This window comes from Malaclemys terrapin, chromosome 18 (assembly GCF_027887155.1).
Source record: "Malaclemys terrapin pileata isolate rMalTer1 chromosome 18, rMalTer1.hap1, whole genome shotgun sequence".
Taxonomy (NCBI): Eukaryota; Metazoa; Chordata; order Testudines; family Emydidae; genus Malaclemys; species Malaclemys terrapin.
The window spans coordinates 1,721,187-1,738,469 of NC_071522.1; the positions used below are offsets into that span (position 1 = coordinate 1,721,187).

The 17,283-nt window shown below is 54.0% G+C and overlaps 2 protein-coding genes and 2 non-coding genes across 4 annotated transcripts; 3 read left to right on the forward strand and 1 right to left on the reverse strand.

Annotated features, from left to right (window-relative positions):
* Positions 1–1,604: 1,604 nt before the first annotated feature.
* Positions 1,605–5,331, forward strand: RPL23A (ribosomal protein L23a). The gene is made up of 5 exons (XM_054008235.1): positions 1,605–1,714; positions 2,116–2,296; positions 3,004–3,180; positions 3,778–3,847; positions 5,264–5,331. The coding sequence occupies exons 1-5, from the start codon at positions 1,690–1,692 to the stop codon at positions 5,276–5,278; spliced, it is 468 nt and encodes a 155-aa protein (XP_053864210.1). The 5' UTR covers positions 1,605–1,689; the 3' UTR covers positions 5,279–5,331.
* Positions 2,826–2,898, forward strand: LOC128825924 (small nucleolar RNA Z17). The gene has a single exon (XR_008442757.1). It is a non-coding gene; the product is annotated as a small nucleolar RNA Z17 (small nucleolar RNA).
* LOC128825923 (small nucleolar RNA SNORD42) lies at positions 3,644–3,708 on the forward strand. The gene has a single exon (XR_008442756.1). It is a non-coding gene; the product is annotated as a small nucleolar RNA SNORD42 (small nucleolar RNA).
* A 6,335-nt stretch (positions 5,332–11,666) lies between the features above and the next one.
* On the reverse strand, positions 11,667–15,642 carry TLCD1 (TLC domain containing 1). The gene is made up of 4 exons (XM_054008173.1): positions 15,421–15,642; positions 14,396–14,478; positions 13,149–13,231; positions 11,667–12,389 (listed from the first exon to the last, which is right to left on the reverse strand). Exons 1-4 carry the CDS (start codon positions 15,609–15,611, stop codon positions 11,994–11,996), a joined length of 753 nt encoding a protein of 250 aa, XP_053864148.1. The 5' UTR covers positions 15,612–15,642; the 3' UTR covers positions 11,667–11,993.
* Between the last annotated feature and the right edge of the window lie 1,641 nt (positions 15,643–17,283).

The following is a 17,283-nucleotide window of genomic DNA, read 5'->3' on the forward strand; positions in this document are numbered from 1 at the left end:
TTGTAGCTGGTGTCGCAAGATATTTACGTGTCTGATGCGCTAAAGATTCATATGTCTCTTCATGCTTAAACCACCATTCAAGAGGACATGCATCCATGCTGATGACAGGTTCTGCTCGATAACCATCCAAAGCAGAGTGAACCGATGCATGTTCATTTTCATGATCTGAGTCAGATGCCACCAGCAGAAGGTCAATTTTCTTTTTTTGGTAGTTCAGGTTCTGTCGTTTCCGCATCAGAGTGTTGCTCTTTTAAGACTTCTGAAAGCATGCTCCACATCTCATCCCTCTCAGATTTTGGATGGCACTTCAGATTCTTCAATTTTTTAGAAATCTCACATTGGTACCTTCTTTGTGTTTTGTGAAAAAATCTGCAGTGAAAATGTTCTTAAAATGAATATGTGCTGGGTCATCATCCAAGACTGCTATAATAGGAAATATACGGCAGAATGCGGGTAAAACAGAACAGGACACATACAATTCTCCCCCAAGGAGTTCACTCACAAATTTAATGAACGCATTATTTTTTTAACAAGCATCATCCCCATGGAAGCATGTCCTCTGGAATGGTGGCCAAGGCCAGCTCCAGGCACCAGCCCAGCAAGCAGGTGCGTGTGGCAGCCAATGGAGAGGGGTGGCACGTCCGGCTCTTCGGCAGCAATTCGGCGGCGGGTCCCTCGGTCCCTCTCAGAGCGAAGGACCAGCCGCTGAATTGCCGCCGAAGACTGAAGCAGCGGTGGTAGAGCTGATTGCGATCACATCTTTTATTTATTTATTTATTTTTTTGCTGCTTGAGGCGACAAAAACCCCAGAGACGGCCCTGATGGTGGCTGAAGCATGAAGGGGCATACGAATGTTTAGCATATCTGGCATGTAAATACTTTGCAATGCTGGCTACAAAAGTGCCATGTGAACGCCTGTTCTCACTTCCAGGTGACATTGTAACTAAGAAGCAGGCAGCATTATCTCCTGTAAATGTAAACAAACTTGTTTGTCTTAGCGACTGGCTGAACAAGAAGTAGGACTGAGTGGACTTGTAGGCTCTGAAGTTTTACATTGTTTTGTTTTTGAGTACAGTTATGTAACAAACAAAAAAATCTACATTTGTAAGTTACACTTTCACAATAAAGAAATTGCACTACGGTACTTGTATGAGGAGAATTGGAAAAGACTATTTATTTTGTTTTTTACAGTGCAAATATTTATAATAAAAAATAAGATACAGTGAGCACTGTACAGTTTGTGTTCTGTGTTGCAATAGAAATCAATATATCTGAAAATGTAGAAAAACATCCACAATATTTCATAAATGTCAATTGGTATTCTCTTGTTTAACAGTGCAATTAATCACGATTACTTTTTTAATCGCAATTATTTTTTGAGTTAATTGCGTGAGTTAACTGCGATTAATCGACAGCCCTACTATTCATTAACAAAATGAATATTAATAAAAAATTACAAACGCTGAGGTAATAAAAAAACCACAACCCCCAATATGCACTGCCCGCAGGGACTTCTCTGCGCATGCTCTCATGCCTACTCTCCTTCCGTCTCTCTGTCTGGAACGAGAACTACCACTCCCGGCATGCCATGCGCGATCTCGCGTTGCTTGTGCCTACTCTCGTGAGAGTTGGCCCTATAAGCCCGTGTGAGGCGGCCGAGCAGGCCCTTTTCGCTTCCCTTTTCCCAAGATGGCGCCGAAGGCGAAGAAGGAGGGTGAGTGTGAGGGGAGACCGCGGCCGCCGCGCGGGGCGGGGGGCGGCCGCCTGGCTCTGCCCGCGCCCCGTTGCGGGGCCTGCGCCCCACGTGCGGCTGCCGGGGCCCCCGGGGCCGGGCCGGGCCGAGCTGTGCGGGGAGCCCCCGGCTAGGCCCAGGGCGGGTTCCGGGGCCGCGCGGCCCAGCGCCAGCCCCCTCGCCCCGGGGGTCCCTTGGAGCCCGGCGGCTTGGCCGTTCCCGGGGCCCCGCTCTGGCGCGGGGGCGGCCCGGCTGAGGCCCGGCCCGGGCATCCCACGTGGCGCGGCAGAGCGGAGCCGGGCAGGCGAGTAAAGTCCCTTGTTGTCTCCGAGGCCCACAGACCTGCTGCTGCCAGCCTCCGCTCACAGCCTTTTCTTTTGTAGCCGTCCCCGCTAAGCCAGAGGCGAAATCCAAGGCTCTGAAGGCTAAAAAGGCCGTTTTGAAAGGAGTCCACAGCCACAAGAAGAAGAAAATCAGGACATCTCCCACCTTCAGGAGGCCCAAAACTTTACGATTACGGAGACAGCCCAAATATCCTAGGAAGAGTGCTCCTCGGAGGAACAAGTATGTCTGTGTGGTCCATTTCCTTTAAAATCTGTTTCAATATATCCGGTGATAGGTCTGGACTCCTTTCCCCATCTCCATCACACTTGAGTTTCTTGGTCTAAAGCCAGCTTGGTTTTAGTCATAATCTTATTTTTTTAATAAATACTTCACTTGTTAAATGTAATGTTTATATTGGAGAATCATAAGTAAAATACAAGCTAGTAGTTTTAGGTCAAGTCTACACTAGAAAAGGTTGATTAGTTGCAGAACCAGCAACCTCTCCTATTGCAGATGCTGTTTATACTGCAAAAAAGTGAGTGAAATAAGCTATGCTGATAAAAGCACTTTTTTACTGGTATAACTGCATCCACAATAGGGTTTTTGCTGGTATAAAGATGCTGCAGAAAATTACACCTTGAAGCAACATTGCAAACAGATTTCAAGTGTAGAACTGGTCTCAGTGAATGGAAGAGCTGTGTTTTGAAAACTGAAATAACAATGTCTTGTCAGTTTTCTTAATTACTTTGCTTTTGTAATGGGTGTTTGGGGTGCAAATGATGATTCCATGCGACCAAAGCCTGAGAGCTTGTGATTACAATCTTACTAGTGACTGATGTACCCTGAAGTTTCCTAGAGCTATAGTGACATCTGCTGTGTGAAGGAGCTTTCTCTAGCATACCTCACTGCTGCTAGTGTTCTGTAACGCAAATGCTTCTCCCACACAGGCTTGACCACTATGCCATTATCAAGTTCCCTCTGACCACAGAGTCAGCCATGAAGAAGATAGAGGATAACAACACCCTGGTCTTCATTGTAGATGTCAAGGCCAACAAACATCAGATTAAGCAGGCTGTCAAGAAACTGTATGATATTGATGTGGCCAAGGTCAACACATTGATCCGGTAAGTGACACTGGGTTAAGTGGGAGGGAAATGGAGTACTTGTGGGTGTAAGATGTTTCAAAGTGCACTGTATGGTGTTTAAGGGAAAATGTACCTGGCTTGAATGAAACTAGCAGGTACGTGGAACTGGAACCCAGAGGACTAGCTGTGTGTGTGTGTGTAGGGGGGGAAAGGTTCTAATGATACAGAGAAATCTGAGTTTTCTGATTTATTCATATGCTTCCTCAATGCTGTATATAAAGACAGTTATAGCCGAGTTTTTGTGGTTTGTAGGTTACAGTATGTGTGAGTTGCAGAGTTCAAGATCTGTCATGATTTTGTTGTACAATCTTGGCTTTGAATCTGAGCATGTCATGGTGGAATGTGAATTGTAATCACTGGCTGAAAGGAGTAACCTGCAGTACTGAGGTACCAGCCAGTTGATCTGAGCAGCTCTTTTGGAAGCAACAAAGGGAATTTTTTTGTGCAAATGATGGAAAACTACTTCAGCTGAGTACAGTGATGTTTTCAAAGGAACCACTGATGCACAATATGATACTGCGCAACTGGAAAAGAAATGGGGAGTTGTGGGTACTAATGCCTCATGCTTCATTGTAGGCCCGATGGTGAGAAGAAGGCTTATGTCCGTCTTGCTCCAGACTATGATGCATTGGATGTAGCCAACAAGGTGAGAATGGAGACTCTTGAATTTTCTCACTTTCATCTGCCCTCTCTACTCTGCTCCAGCCAGACGGTGTTTTGACATACAGCTGAGATCAGGGCTGTTATTCTCGGAGAGTGCTGTGCTGAAGTGGGGCAGTAATTCCTGTGCTCCATGTGGAATTGAATTTCTCACCGATTCTTAGTAGAATTCTTAGTGGTCACTGGGCTAGAGCCGTTAGACTTAAAAAGCTTTTAGGACGTTATTGACCCTGACCTCATAAGAAATGACAGGAAGGGGAAGAGGTATCATAATTGATCAGTAATGTTATCATTGGCCTCCGTCAGAAATGTACTCATGCAGGGACTCTGGGATATTGATCAGCAGCTAGGAACAAATGGCTCTGGAGCAAATTCATTTAAGAATGAAGGTATTGGTCATGCTCACAGCCTAACATTTTGCCTCCCTAACTTAACCAGCACTTTCAGCTGGAAGAGTAATTCCTCACTTACTCTTAATAATGCTGCATAGAGGTTGCTGGCAAAGAATGTCTGTTCCCCTTTTTCCTCCAAGGAGAGGGGCTATATTGCAGTAGGGGTCAGTGATCATGTGTAGTTGGTCTGGGAAATACTTTGGGATGAAACATGCTCTATAAATCTTGCTTAGTCTCTTAACGGGGGAATAAATCTTTGCGCTATTCTAAAAGAGCTTCTCTGACACAACTTAAGCTGTCCAATGACTTGCCAGGTGTTGAGTAGAACATGCCAAAACACCACGCATTATACAGATACTCCCGGCACTTGCTAGGCCAGGGTAGAATTTTTGTTGCTGGGCTGGGGAAAGAGCAGTTAGTTCTACAGCGGAATAGGAGCATGGTGCCCCTCAAACCAGCCTCGGGGCCTGCCTCTTAAACAGGATGGTCAAAGGGGGGGTAACAGGCATTTTAGTAGGGCTGTTGTGAGTCTCAGGGTATATCTACACTACAGGGGGGAGTCGATTTAAGATACGCAAATTCAGCTACGTGAATAGTGTAGCTGAATTCGATGTATCGCAGCCGACTTACCCCGCTGTGAGGACGGCGGCAAAATCGACTTCTGTGGCTTTCTGTCGGCGGCGCTTACTCCCACCTCCGCTGGTGGAGTAAGAACGTCGATTCGGGGGACGCGATAAATCGATCCCCGAGAGGTCGATTTCTACCCGCCAATTCAGGCGGGTAGTGTAGACCTAGCCTTATTGTGCCAGGCTGTTCTATCAAATGTTCATCTACTTGTGTTTGTTGTAGACAAGATTAGGTACTGCAGGAATATTGCGTTTGCTTTGTCTGCATGGGACTAGAGCTTTTGGGGGGAGATAGATTCATTGCTACTGTTCTACATCTTGGAATCTCCATCTTCATGTGGTCAGGGTTCAGGCTGTAACATCATTCCTTTTGTTTCCTTTCAGATTGGAATAATCTAAAGTGCATCCACCAAGAGCTGGGCAGATGAGATAATAAACTTTTTGAAAAACCACTTGTGGGCTCTTGTCTTCTGTAACGGAGTGCTCTCTGGGAGACTTGGGGCACTTTGCACAATTTCAGTGGCTTGAAGCATACATAAAGACTGTATGGGGCAATAGCTCAGTTTCATGCAACATTACAGAAGTGGAAGGCTTTAAATGCCATTTCCAAGGTGGGGACTGTAACGCTATCCCGAACACCTGCAACACGGCAGGCTTCCTGGGAGCTAGTCTGCAGGAATTTGGTGGTGGTGAAGCACAGGAAGAGGTACAGGGACATCTCCACCCCAGCTCATTATTCTCCTTGCACAAGACATAAATCTCTGTTCTGTTCAACATGCGGCTCTGGTCTTACCCCCCTACTCTTGCAACACATTGCTGCTGCTTTCATTACATGGAGTTTAAATACCAATGGCTTCTGTTGCTGCTGTTCCCACTTTATCCCTAGTCTCAGTCAGACCCTGTTCAAAGTGCTCTGTGCAGTGCGTTTCACAGAGAATAAAAAGTTCGTCATGGATCAGGGCTTCATCCTTTGGTGGGTTGGTTTCATTTTTTTGCCTGCTGCTGCTGCCATTGTGTAACTCAGTGGTTCTCAAACTATTGTACTGACGACCCCTTTCACACAGCAAGCCTCTGAGTGCGGCCCTCGCTTATACATTAAAAACACTGTTTTATATATTTTACACAATTATAAATGCTGGAGGCAAAGTGGGGTTTGGGGTGGTGGCTGACAGCTCGCGACTCCCCATGTAATAACCTCATGCTTGGTGTAGCTACTTCACTGATTTCAAATGAGACGTTCTCATGTTCAGTTCACCTGGTTGATCACAAGTGCCTTCACACTGTCTGGCTTAGTCAGATACCAGCTTCTCTTCTGTCAGACACATGTGTTTTTAGTGGTAAAAATAAAGTCAACTGAAGGATGTTCCTGGGAGATTCCAGCTGCTCATGAACTGTGGGGGTGGGAGCCATGAGGGGAACCAAGTTTATTCAGTACTTAGGGAGGCGTTACTGCATGGGGGCATTGCATACAAACCAGAGCCAAGGGTGAGAGGAGGGCTGTCTTCTGACAGTGGCTGAAGGCCAGATTCTTGTAAATAGGGGGCAAATAGATGTTGCCCTCGCAGGATCTCCTGGGGGAAGATGTCTGTCTTGAGGGATAGGCAATAGGATCTCAAAACCTTTCCTTAGTTTTAACACTGCTATAATTAGCCTCTGTTTACAATCTAGTCATATGGCTATCGCTATAGTATGTGAGCATCTCACAGTCTAACCATGCTTATCTTGTCACATGCCTAGAAGAGTAGTAACTTAACCCCACCTTTGAGCCAGGTGCCTGAGGACCAGAACTCAGAGACTGGTGGCTCCTGGATGTGATGCCTTCATCTTACAGCCACCCTTCCTCATTCCTACTCACAGCCTGAGTTGGCTCTTTCCAACTACTCCGTTATAGATTCACTAACACTACAATGCCCCTTTGATTACCAGCCCTTTAAAAATAAGGTTCATTTGGTTTTGTCTGGCATGAAGTGCATTATCCCTGCTGCAATACAGGGCTTAGTTCCCCTGCAATGCACTGTGTGTGTTGTGCTAGCATTGAAGGCCTTAATTAGGTTCAAGGTGCTAATCTGGGCAGTCTTAAAACTAGCTGCTGTTGCTAACTGGAAATGAGGGATTGCCATCGACAAAAATCTTTAGTTGAAACCAGCTCTTCAAAGTGTTTGACAAATAGGTAAGAATGTGGAGTGCTTACCTGTGGTAGGCAGGACGTGGATGCAAAGAACAGAGATGCTAGAAATATTCTTGCCTAACACCCCCAGTTGTGAAGGGCTGGGGTACAAGGATAGGCACTGGGAGAAACTGGCTGAAAGCCCTGGCCAACCAATGAGTGATTATCTTCTGCCTTGTGAAGTTCCCCCCAGCAGTTGGACGCTGTTTTTCGCTTCCTGCCCTAAAGTGCTGGGTATGGTGACGTTTGCATTCCACTGTGGAGTGATCTGCACTTCAGCTAGGCAATGGTTTGCGTGTGCATGCTGACGCAAAAGTGCTGTGTGGATATAAGAGCTCTAAGGACCTTTGGGCAACATTGGAGTTTTTGGGCCAAGGTGGTGGTGTGAAACCTATTCTGATCTGTCACTTAAGGCTCAGACAGAGTTGCCACTTCAGGGGAGGTTTCAAGCACTGGGATGCCTGTGAGTCTCAGGCAGTAGAACTGGATTTTCAGGGTAATTCACCCCAATGTGCCTCTGGCTGAGACTCAGCAAATGACATCCTTTGACTTTAGTTTTCCCCAAAACGGGGTGTGGGGGTGGTTATATGGAAACGGAGGTGCTGCTGATGGAAACCATCTATTTGGTGTTGGTTATTACTACAAGCCAGGGGGTGCAGTAGCACCCCTAGTTCCGGCACCACAGCATGGAAATAGTTAATCCCTTTTTCGGTAGGAATGATTTGACATCTCTAGGGGAGAAAACAACATCTAAGCAAGGCATGTTCTGCTGTGAGAAAGACGGAACGTTCCCCTCTACAGAGGACTGGCTGAACCTATAGAGGGAAAGTGCACAATGGCGAAGCTTCAAAACCAGCTGTCTGCACTGCCACACCTTGGCTGCCTCCATGCTGTGCCGGGGACTCCCTCTGCAGAACTAGCCATACACCAGCAGGGGGGAAAGGACTTAGCTTTGGGGTGAAGCTCTGGTGGGTATAGTGAGATGCCAAAGGCAGGTGCCAGACTCCAGGGAGAGCATTCCATGGGGCCTGACTGGCAGCTAAGGGGGGGGAGTGTTAGCTGGGCATTGCGAAGGAGAGCTTGGATTTTCTTCTGGTCATGACAGCTCCCCAAGGCTGTGGGTGCCTTTGAGAATCCAGCCCAATGCACGGGGGAGCCCCTTGGCTAGCCTTGCCCGCACCTGTACTGTGAGTTCCTAGAGCTGCCCTCCCCCCGGAGCACGAGGTCTGCTCTCTAAAGGTGGCCTGGCCAAGTGGCCACGTTGGCCAGCCAGAGTCAGCTTCGTGCCCTGAGCCTCATTCTCCACCAGGAGGGCTGGCGTGAATACTCTGGTTGTAAGGAGCTGGCCAGAAGGCATGTGACCCTCTCTTTATTTTCCTTTAGGGCTGAGTGCTGCTAGACTGTTCTGGGCTGGGCAAGGCGGTTGGGATGGGATGAGAGCGGCTGGCCCTTCTGCTCGCGTCAGGCAAGCAGTCCCACGCTGCTGCTGCTGCTAATGCCCCGGGGCTGGGCCAGGCTGCTGACGTATCATGTATTGCATTCGCCCAGGTGAGTGCAGACTATACAGGAAGAACCAGCAGCCACTGAGCAGCCACGGGCTCAGGCTCTGGAGTTTGAGAACCCTGCCTCTGTGCATGCAGCACCGGCTGCTGTGCCCATGACTTCATGAAGCACAAACTCCCAGCATGCACTGCACTGCCCACTTAGAGTGATGGCAACAGGGGTGAGCTTAGATCTGACCTGTCATTCATTATACCCTGCTCCAATTGGCAGAGAAGGGCACGTGACCAGTTTCCTGCTCTTGACTTCCAAGCTGCGTGTTCGGCTGCTGCCAGCGCAGGGAGGAGAGTGAGGGGTGGTGCCAGGGGGAGAGTGCGGAACAGCAGAGCCAGGCTGGCTTCCTCCATCTTCACCTTTTCCACAAGCCACGGCAGCATCCTTGCCTGTCTCCCAGGGACACGCAGTAGCTTGAAACAGTGTCAGCCAGGGGCCTTCATTTGAGCAAAGCTTCTGTAACCCAAGAAGGGCCCTCACGAAGGAGAAGCAGGTATGTAGAGGGGGCCAGAACTGCTGTGCGTTTGGGGCCGAGAGGAGGCAGCTGCATTTCATGTCATCATCCATAGCCGTGTCTCATTCAGCCCAACGGCCAGTGCCACTCTGGCATAGCCGCTAGCTCCCTGCAGCTTGATTGCTGACCCTCCTGGTTAACCCTGGCCTTGAGTGCAGGGGTCGTGGTGGATAATGGAGACCCTCTGGCGAAAGCCCCAGGGAGCCAGAGGGAGAATCCAGGCCTCATTTCCAGCATGGCTGCTCACGCTGGGGCTGCCCTTGGAACCCCCCCAACCCGTTTGCACTGCAACACACCGAGCCACCTTCCCAGCCAGGCTCCCGGCCAGGGATTTATTCTGGTAGCCAAGTGCACGGTCTCTGTCAGCAGATGCCAGCACCAATTTGCCCCCCCAATGCTGCACAGGAACTCCCAGAGCGATGGCCTTTCACACAAGCTGCACATCCCAGGCCGATCAGTTAGCATGAGTGTTGGAGCAGCCTGTGTCTGCAAGCAGCCCTGGCTATCTCCAGCATGACACCTGACCCCATACACAGCTCCCTCTCTGCTCCAGAAGTTAGCCCTGCCCTGTATTACGGCTGCAAAGCAGTGACCCAGCAGCATGCATCAGCCCTGGATGGATGCAGGAGGTAAGATGAGGGAATGCACCCAACTGCGCACGAGGCCTCTGGCTAAAGGTGAGTCCCAGGCTCACCACTCCTGGATTGGACCATTGGAAAGGGGGCAGCTGCGCACACCCCACTCCTGACCCAAGAACACTAGGGGTCACTGGATTATTTTTAGATAAGCCTTGGAGCCCAGCCTACGGCATCTGCCTCACTGCTTTGGGTGGAGTTGCAATAGCATGAATGGAGCTGCCAGGCCAGTTTCTCAGCTCTGCGGCTTAGTGCATGGCCGCTCTGGTTGCAGGGCTAGCCTTTGTCCTGGCTGGGTTCTCCACAGGACGAGCCAGTCACCACCACCACCTAGCGCCACTGTGAGCTCTGTGCCCTGCTGTGGCCTCTCTTCAGCAGAGTTCCTTGCATTCCAGAGCCCTGGTCCTCCCTGTCTGGCCTGTCCCTAGATAGCACCAGCACTGGCCAAACGCAGCAACTGGGTGACAAAGACTATGCTCCACAATACCCCTCTCCTCTGCCCCTTTGCTCCTGTCAGTCCACGTTTTCCCTTTCTCTGCAGCCTTCATTGTTCAATGCTCTGCCCACCCTGCTAACCGCCCCCAGAATCCTGCTGACTTCCTCCCTTCTGGTTTCACCCATAGCTTTCCCCCCGCGCTGATAGAGCCCTGCGTCTCTCCCACACCAGCCCCTGTGGTCCCTTCTCAAAACCTGGGCCCCTCCTACTCTGCCCAGAATCCTGACAATCTTTTCCAGCAAAATTCACCACCTGGCAGCCGTTTCCCTCACCCACCCCTCGACCCCCTTACTCCTCCTCTCCTCCACTTAAACATTCCTCCCATTCTTTGGCTCCTTTCCCTTGGCCTACAAGTGGACACTCATCTCCTCCCTCCAGAAAAACCTCCCCCCAGTCCCACCTGCCTCTGCAGCCACTGGCCAGCTCCCTCCCTCCCAGTCTGCAGAAACAGGGTATCTGACACTGAGCTGCAGGTCAACTATCGGGGGTAGCCATGTTAGTCTGTATCCACAAAAACAACAAGGAGTCCGGTGGCACCTTAAAGACTAACAGATTTATTTGAGCTGCAGGTGTAATCTCTGGTGTGGGCAGACAGATCCAGCTAGCATGCTACGAGGAGCTGTGGCTGCCCAGGCAGTGGGATGGGCTAGCAGCCCCGAGTACAAACCCTACCTATGTACAGGGGCTGGCTAGGACCCGCCCTTACACTATTTTCAGTGCTGGACCTTCCCTTGGAGCTAGTGCGGGTCTGTCTACCTGAGCCAGAACGTCAGCTCAAGCGTAGACGTCTGAAGGAGCTTGGGCAGGGCAGGGGAAATCTGAAGGTAAAAGTAAATGGGGAGAAAACAAGTACAAAGCCCAACTGTTGTCAGCTCTTATGGACAGGTACTGTCTGTTCTTTGTCCAGCACCTCGTGCAGTGGGGCCCGGGGCCGGATCTGGTGCTCCTAGGCCCTTTGCTAATACCAGTGATAGAATCTGCCCTGCAGAAGGAGGGGAAGCACCAGGGTGACCGTCTGGAAAGCAAGGGGCAGGAGTGAACATGCACCATGGGAACTGGGTGAGCCCAGACGCTCCCTTGGAGAGCCTGCTCCGGGCATTGGCTAGAATAGACTGAAAAGACAGCAGCCCGGTTCCAGGGCAGAAAAGTCCCCAGCCCCCACAGCAGATACTACAGGCCCCTCTCCCGCAAGCATCCTGTTAGTGAGAGGCTGATGCTACTCCCAGCACTTTAACCCTGCATGCCCCAAGCACCTGCGTATCCCAGCTCCCCCGCCTCAAAGCCCTCTGCCCTAGCTCTCCATGGCCTTTGCACCCACTGCTGTCCCTGCCTTGATGGCTCCTCCCCCTCAGCGTCTGTAACAAGCTGCTTCCTTCCCAGCCCAGTGCACTCTCTGCCCCGGGAAAGGATGGCCCAGATGCTGCAGAAGCTTGGAAACAGACACGTATTTAATGCATGTAACATCCCATCACAACATGGAAGATAAACCCTCTTTCCCAACCAGCTCCATCCTTCCCCTCCTGCCTTTGCCTGCTGGGACCCCAGCCCCTGGAAGCAGCGCGGGGCAGCTCAGGCCATCGCGCCACAAAGCACAGGCTTCGTGAAGTGACTGCAGAGCCCTGTGCCGGTGGAGTTCAGCTGTAAGGCACATGTGGTGCAGAGCTGAGGAGGTGCAAAGCGCCCCAGGTCCAAGCCCTCCACTGCAAGGGGGGGGGGTCTGCACAACCCCACAGGCGCTGCCCCTTCACTCAGTCCACTAAGAACTTCTCCCCGCCCGCGTCCTTCCCGGCGCGCCGCCTGCAGGAGTCTGGGAAGAAGTCGGAGCGCAGCAGGCGGGAGAAGTACGTCAGGATCATGGCATCCAGCAGGAAGAGGTTGACTATCAGGAAGGCTCCCTGACCCCGCACCTCCACGTAGCGCACAAAGTACCAGGTCAGGTAGGTCTGGGGCACCAGGCGGAAGAGGAAATACATCACCAGGTTGACGTACTTGTTGATCCTGTAGAGGGTGGGAGCTGGCATGTTGCTCAGCTTCAGCAGCATGCGAATGGTCAGGAAGATGTTGCTCACCTCCACGAAGAGCGACAGCATCCCCGCTGCCACGAAGCGGCCCAGGAAGATCCCGGAGAAGAACGCTGAGATCGCCTGGCAGGAAGGACCCAGACAAAGGAGTGAGGCCGGTCGCCTTCCCCTCCACCCCCCTGCCAAGCCCAGGCATGGAGCTGAGTGCCTGACACCAGGCCCACTCCAGAGGAAGGAGATTAGAAGGCAGCCAGCGAGGGGGGAACCCCTCCAGCTCAGCTGCAGGGCTGTGGGATGGGGCCGAGCCATCTCTCAGGAGCGAGCAGATTGGTTGAGCTTCCCGGGGCTCTAGCCACAGTTGCATGGCCACCCCCCTCTCACAAGGTTAGTCTAACCCAGCTGGTGTCCCAGCCCGGATGTACTAACCAATCTTTCTGTGCATGGGAGGTGGGCAGGTCCCTTGGGCTCTTTTCACCACCTCCAGCTTTACTCCCCAGGGAATCACTCGTGTGTCCTGTTGACTGCCCCATTTGGCCGGTTCCGGCTTCTGCATGCCCACCCTGCTGAGCACACCTGCCACGCAAGGAAAGATGCAGATGAGACTCGGGCAGGGAGCTGCTCCGAATCTGGGCTCGCAAAGCAGGCGTAGGCCCATGCCCCTGAACTTCAGCCCTGCATCACGATCTGCTCAACTAACAGGCAGCGAAGCCAGCACAGGCCAGACAGCCCCAACCTCAGGGACTCGCAGCCCTACCCTCCTGTGGGGCACCCATCCTGCCTTCCCACCTCCCCGGGGTCACTGGTCAGTTCCACTCAGCTGTGGGTGTATCTGGAAAGAGCAGAGTCAACTCAGCTGGGCTCACTGCAGGGGCCTGTACTTGCCATGGCATGGTGAACCAGGTACTCCCAGGAGGCTCGGGACTGGTGGCTCACAATGATGTCGAGGGTGTCGTGGATGAAGTAGCCTGAGGAGGGGAGGCGGAGAGCAGTGTCAGTCCGGGGTGGGGGGAAGTTACACTCACACCCTGTGCGTCTACAACAGAGCCTCCATTGAGAGCTTTCAGCTGTCACCCAGTGCCAAGGCTAGCGAGATGGGGCTGCATTAAACAGTGCTCCCCCCCCCGCCATTAGTAACTAGCCAGGTGGGAACTAAAGTTGGGAGGAACACCCGATGTCCTGACTGACACTCTCAGCAAGGCAGGTTCACGCCTCTCAGGTGTATGTGTGATCACCAGGACTAGTTTGCCCACACACCCCTGTAGTTACCAAAGCAAGCAGGGTGGAAAGGGATTCTGGGAGCATCTACAGAGGGTAGAAGCATGCACGGGGAACAAGAGTGAGACCGTCTCTAAGGCGGGGAACATGGTCTGGAACAGGACGCTGGGAGCAGGAGTGGCTCTGTCTGGAATGGCTCGATGACTGTGCCGCACAGTACGGCAGCAAAAAGGCCTGTGCAATTTTAGGCGCCGCAGCCTCGTGTCATGGAGCAGGGAGGCGAGTGCCCCTGTGCACAGGGCTCGCTGTGTCTGGACACCACCAAGGTCCTGAAAAGCTGCAGGCAGCTCAGCAAAGAGCAAGCTAAGCGACCAGGGAACTGGAGGAACCCCGGCTAATTAGCCATGCCCCAGATTTAAATCTGTAAACAGTCACTGAGGAGAACAGGCCAGACAGCTCTGTGGATCTGAAGATGTCAATGCCTAAGGAGGAGCACTGTTGTGGGTGGGACCAGGGCGTGTTACCCGAACAACAGGATGGAATTAAAGCACAGGTGAGCTGAAGGCTGAACACCATGAAAGGTTTTTGAGCAGTGAGGGGAGGGGAGCCTCTCCCCACACTGCAGCCCTGAGCGCCTGCATGGTGCTTAACAGGCGGCCGCGCAGCTTAGAGGGAACTTCGGTGAAAGGTATTGGGCTGTACAATACTCTCCCCTGGGATGCAGCCGAAGACCCAGCATGGGGGACTTTCCAGAGTGACCTGCACAGGAAGGGATGCTGCTGAATCAGTCCTGCATGGAGCTGGCTGGGGCAGCAAGATGGGGAAGGTTCTTCCAGCTCCAATTTCAGCACCTCTAGCTGAAATGCAGCACACAAGGCCCCTGCACTGGGGGAGGAAGGGGCAGAAACCCCTACCTGCAGAGAAGCAGAGAAGCAGGTATCCCGAAGTGGACGAGACGTTTTCAATGTCCATCAGCATCTCAGGAACCTGCCACACGCTGGGAAGGGGAGAGACACGCAGAGAGGTGTGTGGTTTCATATAGTCTGAACATAGCAGCCCTCCTCACCTCCCAAGTGTCATGGTGAGGGGCACGGGCACAGTTCCTCTTCCTGCGTTACTCGTGGCGAGCAGCAGTAACTCCCCCAATAGCATGAGCGAAGAGAAACAGCACGCCCCATAGGCAGCCATTCAGCTCCTTCCAGGGCTGAGCGGGAGCCCAGGACGGGCCTCGGTTGTGATTAATTAATTAATTGATCAGTCAGTCGGTACAATAAGAGTCCGATGGGGCCTTTGATCCTGTCTCCTTTGCTTAGTGGCTCATTGCTCATGCTGCCGGGAATAGCGAATGCTCCAAGCTCCGCTTGGAAGCGCCTGGACTCCCTGGACTAGCACATGATCAGCTCAGCCCTGCCTCCCTCTGCCAGGCGGGTACACGGAGTGCCCCACTCAGTGGAGGTCGCCTTGGCAGCAGAGCGCCCCTTGCCCTGTGTGCCCCTCAGGGCCCTCCCTGCAGACAGGCCCGTCCCCCCATTCTGGTGCAGGTGCTATGCACCACTTGCGCTGCGGGCCCGCTGCTCTCCCGGGGGCAGGGCGGGGATGCTAACGGGCTGAGCGGAGGGGCCATGCAGTCACACCACACAGCAGGGCCGTTCTCCCTGCGGGCAGAGCCCCGGAGCAGGGATCGGATATGGCGCTGGGGGGGCGGGCTCGGGCACCGAGCAGAGCCCATGTCCCGTGCAGCACCACCGGCCTAAGGCCTTTGCGGGCAGCGCAGCAGAACAGCCCGTGGGGACGAGGCGGGGCCGGGGGCAGGTGCTGCTGGCTCAGAGCGGAGCCGGGCTCGGGGCAAACACCGCTGATGAGGCGCGGAGCCTCCGAAAGCGGCTTTGCGGGAGCAAAGGGGAGGCCTCGGGGGCCGGGCCGGGCCGGGCTCACTCACCACAGCACGGCCCACAGCCCCGTCACCACCGAGTGCACGAAGGAGACGAGCAGGTTCCGCCAGCGCCAGGCGCGGGTCGGGTCCCGGCACACGTGGGCGGGCAGGGGCAGGCGGCGCAGCCCCCGCTGCAGCGCCTTGAAGAGCAGCGTGGAGCCCAGCACCAGCCCGGCCGCGCGCAGCCAGGGCCCCATGCCGCCGCCTGGCTCCCCGGCCGGCCGCCGCTCGCTCCGCCCAGCCCCGCTCCGCTCCGCCCCGGCCCGGCCCGGCCCGGCCCACGTGCGCCGCCGCCCTGACTGGCGGGCCGGGGCCCCGCCCCCTGCCGGCGTCCCGCTCGCCCGCCCCCTGGGGGCACGGGGCGGGGCTGGGCCAGCTCAGGGGGCATCGGGGCTGGCAGGGGAGGGGCTGGCATGGGGGAGGGGCTGGGCCAGCTCACGGGGCATCGGGGCTGGCAGGGGAGGGGCTGGCATGGGGGAGGGGCTGGGCCAGCTCACGGGGCATCGGGGCTGGCAGGGGAGGGGCTGGCATGGGGGAGGGGCTGGGCCAGCTCAGGGGGCATCGGGGCTGGCAGGGGAGGGGCTGGCATGGGGGAGGGGCTGGGCCAGCTCAGGGGGCATCGGGGCTGGCAGGGGAGGGGCTGGCATGGGGGAGGGGCTGGGCCAGCTCAGGGGGCATCGGAGCTGGCAGGGGAGGGGCTGGCATGGGGGAGGGGCTGGGCCAGTTCAGGGGCCATCGGGGCTGGCAGGGGAGGGGCTGGCATGGGGGAGGGGCTGGGCCAGCTCAGGGGGTGTCCGAGCTGGCACAGGGGGCTGGGCTGGCAGGGCGAGGGGCTGAGGACATGGGGCAGAGACCTAGTACCTGCCTGCAAGGTTTCTTCAGCTGATGGGGCTTGGCCGGCACAGGCCCACTGACTCTTGGGAGCCGATGGCTTCCTTGCCAGGAGTTCCGCTCCCAGCCGTGCGTGTCCCCTTCACCTCCAGCCCACTGTTCCTCTGGCTCTGTCACTTTCCAGCGCGAGGCCTCCCCCACCCCAGGGCCCTGAATGGTACAAAGAACAGCTCCAGTTCTGTGCAGGGGGGAAGCCCAATCCCGAACCCACAGAGCTGGGGAGAAGCCTTCTCCTGTGCCAGCACCTTCCGTGGGCCCAGAATCAGCCCCGTGGGGGCTTCAGAAACCTTTTCTCTTCAAAATCCATGTTGTCCCTTCCCATTCCCCTCAGCAGCATTGGCAAGGTGTGTCCTGCTAGGAATCATCCGTCCCAGAAGACCTGTGTACACTGACCAGCAAGGGAGCCAGAGGGCCGGGAATAAGCCCATCTGGCTGCATGGTCAGGATCCAGGGGCTCTGAGAGCCAAACCCAGACCCTTCCCTGTTTGGAAATCTGGCCCAAGTGAAGCCAATAGACAGGAGCTGAACCACAGCAGGCTGTAGATATGGAAGGGGGAATTAGAAGGGCCAGCATGGATTTTGAAGAGCAAATAACTAAAGAAGTATAAAAGGAACAAGAGATTTTTTGAAGTCTTTCAAAAGCAGGAACCCAGCAAGTCTGATAGATCGCCGAGGGCTAAAGGGCGCAGTTAAGGAAGATGAGGACATTGGGGAAAAGCAAACGTATTTTTTCGCATCAGTCTTCCCCACAGGGGTTTTGGGGGGGATTCCCACTCGGATCTGCTCTTTCTGGCACTAAGGGTGAGGATCTCTCCCAGACTGAGGTGTCAGAAGAAGAGGTGGTGAAACAAGCTGATCATTTAAAAAGCAGGAAGGCATCCGGCCCAGCTGGTTCACCCAGGAGTTCAGGAGGAGTTCAAGGACAAGGTGCTCCTCTGTGAAAACAGCCACTGTGCCAGAGGACTGGAAGGCAGGTAG

Coding starts and splice junctions, on each gene's coding strand:
- RPL23A (XM_054008235.1), top strand. CDS start 1,690: ATGGCGCCGAAGGCGAAGAAGGAGG. Junction 1,715..2,115: donor GCCGAAGGCGAAGAAGGAGG/GTGAGTGTGAGG, acceptor TTTCTTTTGTAG/CCGTCCCCGCTAAGCCAGAG. Junction 3,181..3,777: donor AAGGTCAACACATTGATCCG/GTAAGTGACACT, acceptor GCTTCATTGTAG/GCCCGATGGTGAGAAGAAGG.
- TLCD1 (XM_054008173.1), bottom strand. CDS start 15,611: ATGGGGCCCTGGCTGCGCGCGGCCGGGCTGGTGCTGGGCTCCACGCTG. Junction 13,232..14,395: donor GCTTCTCTGCTTCTCTGCAG/GTAGGGGTTTCT, acceptor TCCCCTCCTCAG/GCTACTTCATCCACGACACC. Junction 12,390..13,148: donor ACCTGGTTCACCATGCCATG/GCAAGTACAGGC, acceptor CCTTCCTGCCAG/GCGATCTCAGCGTTCTTCTC.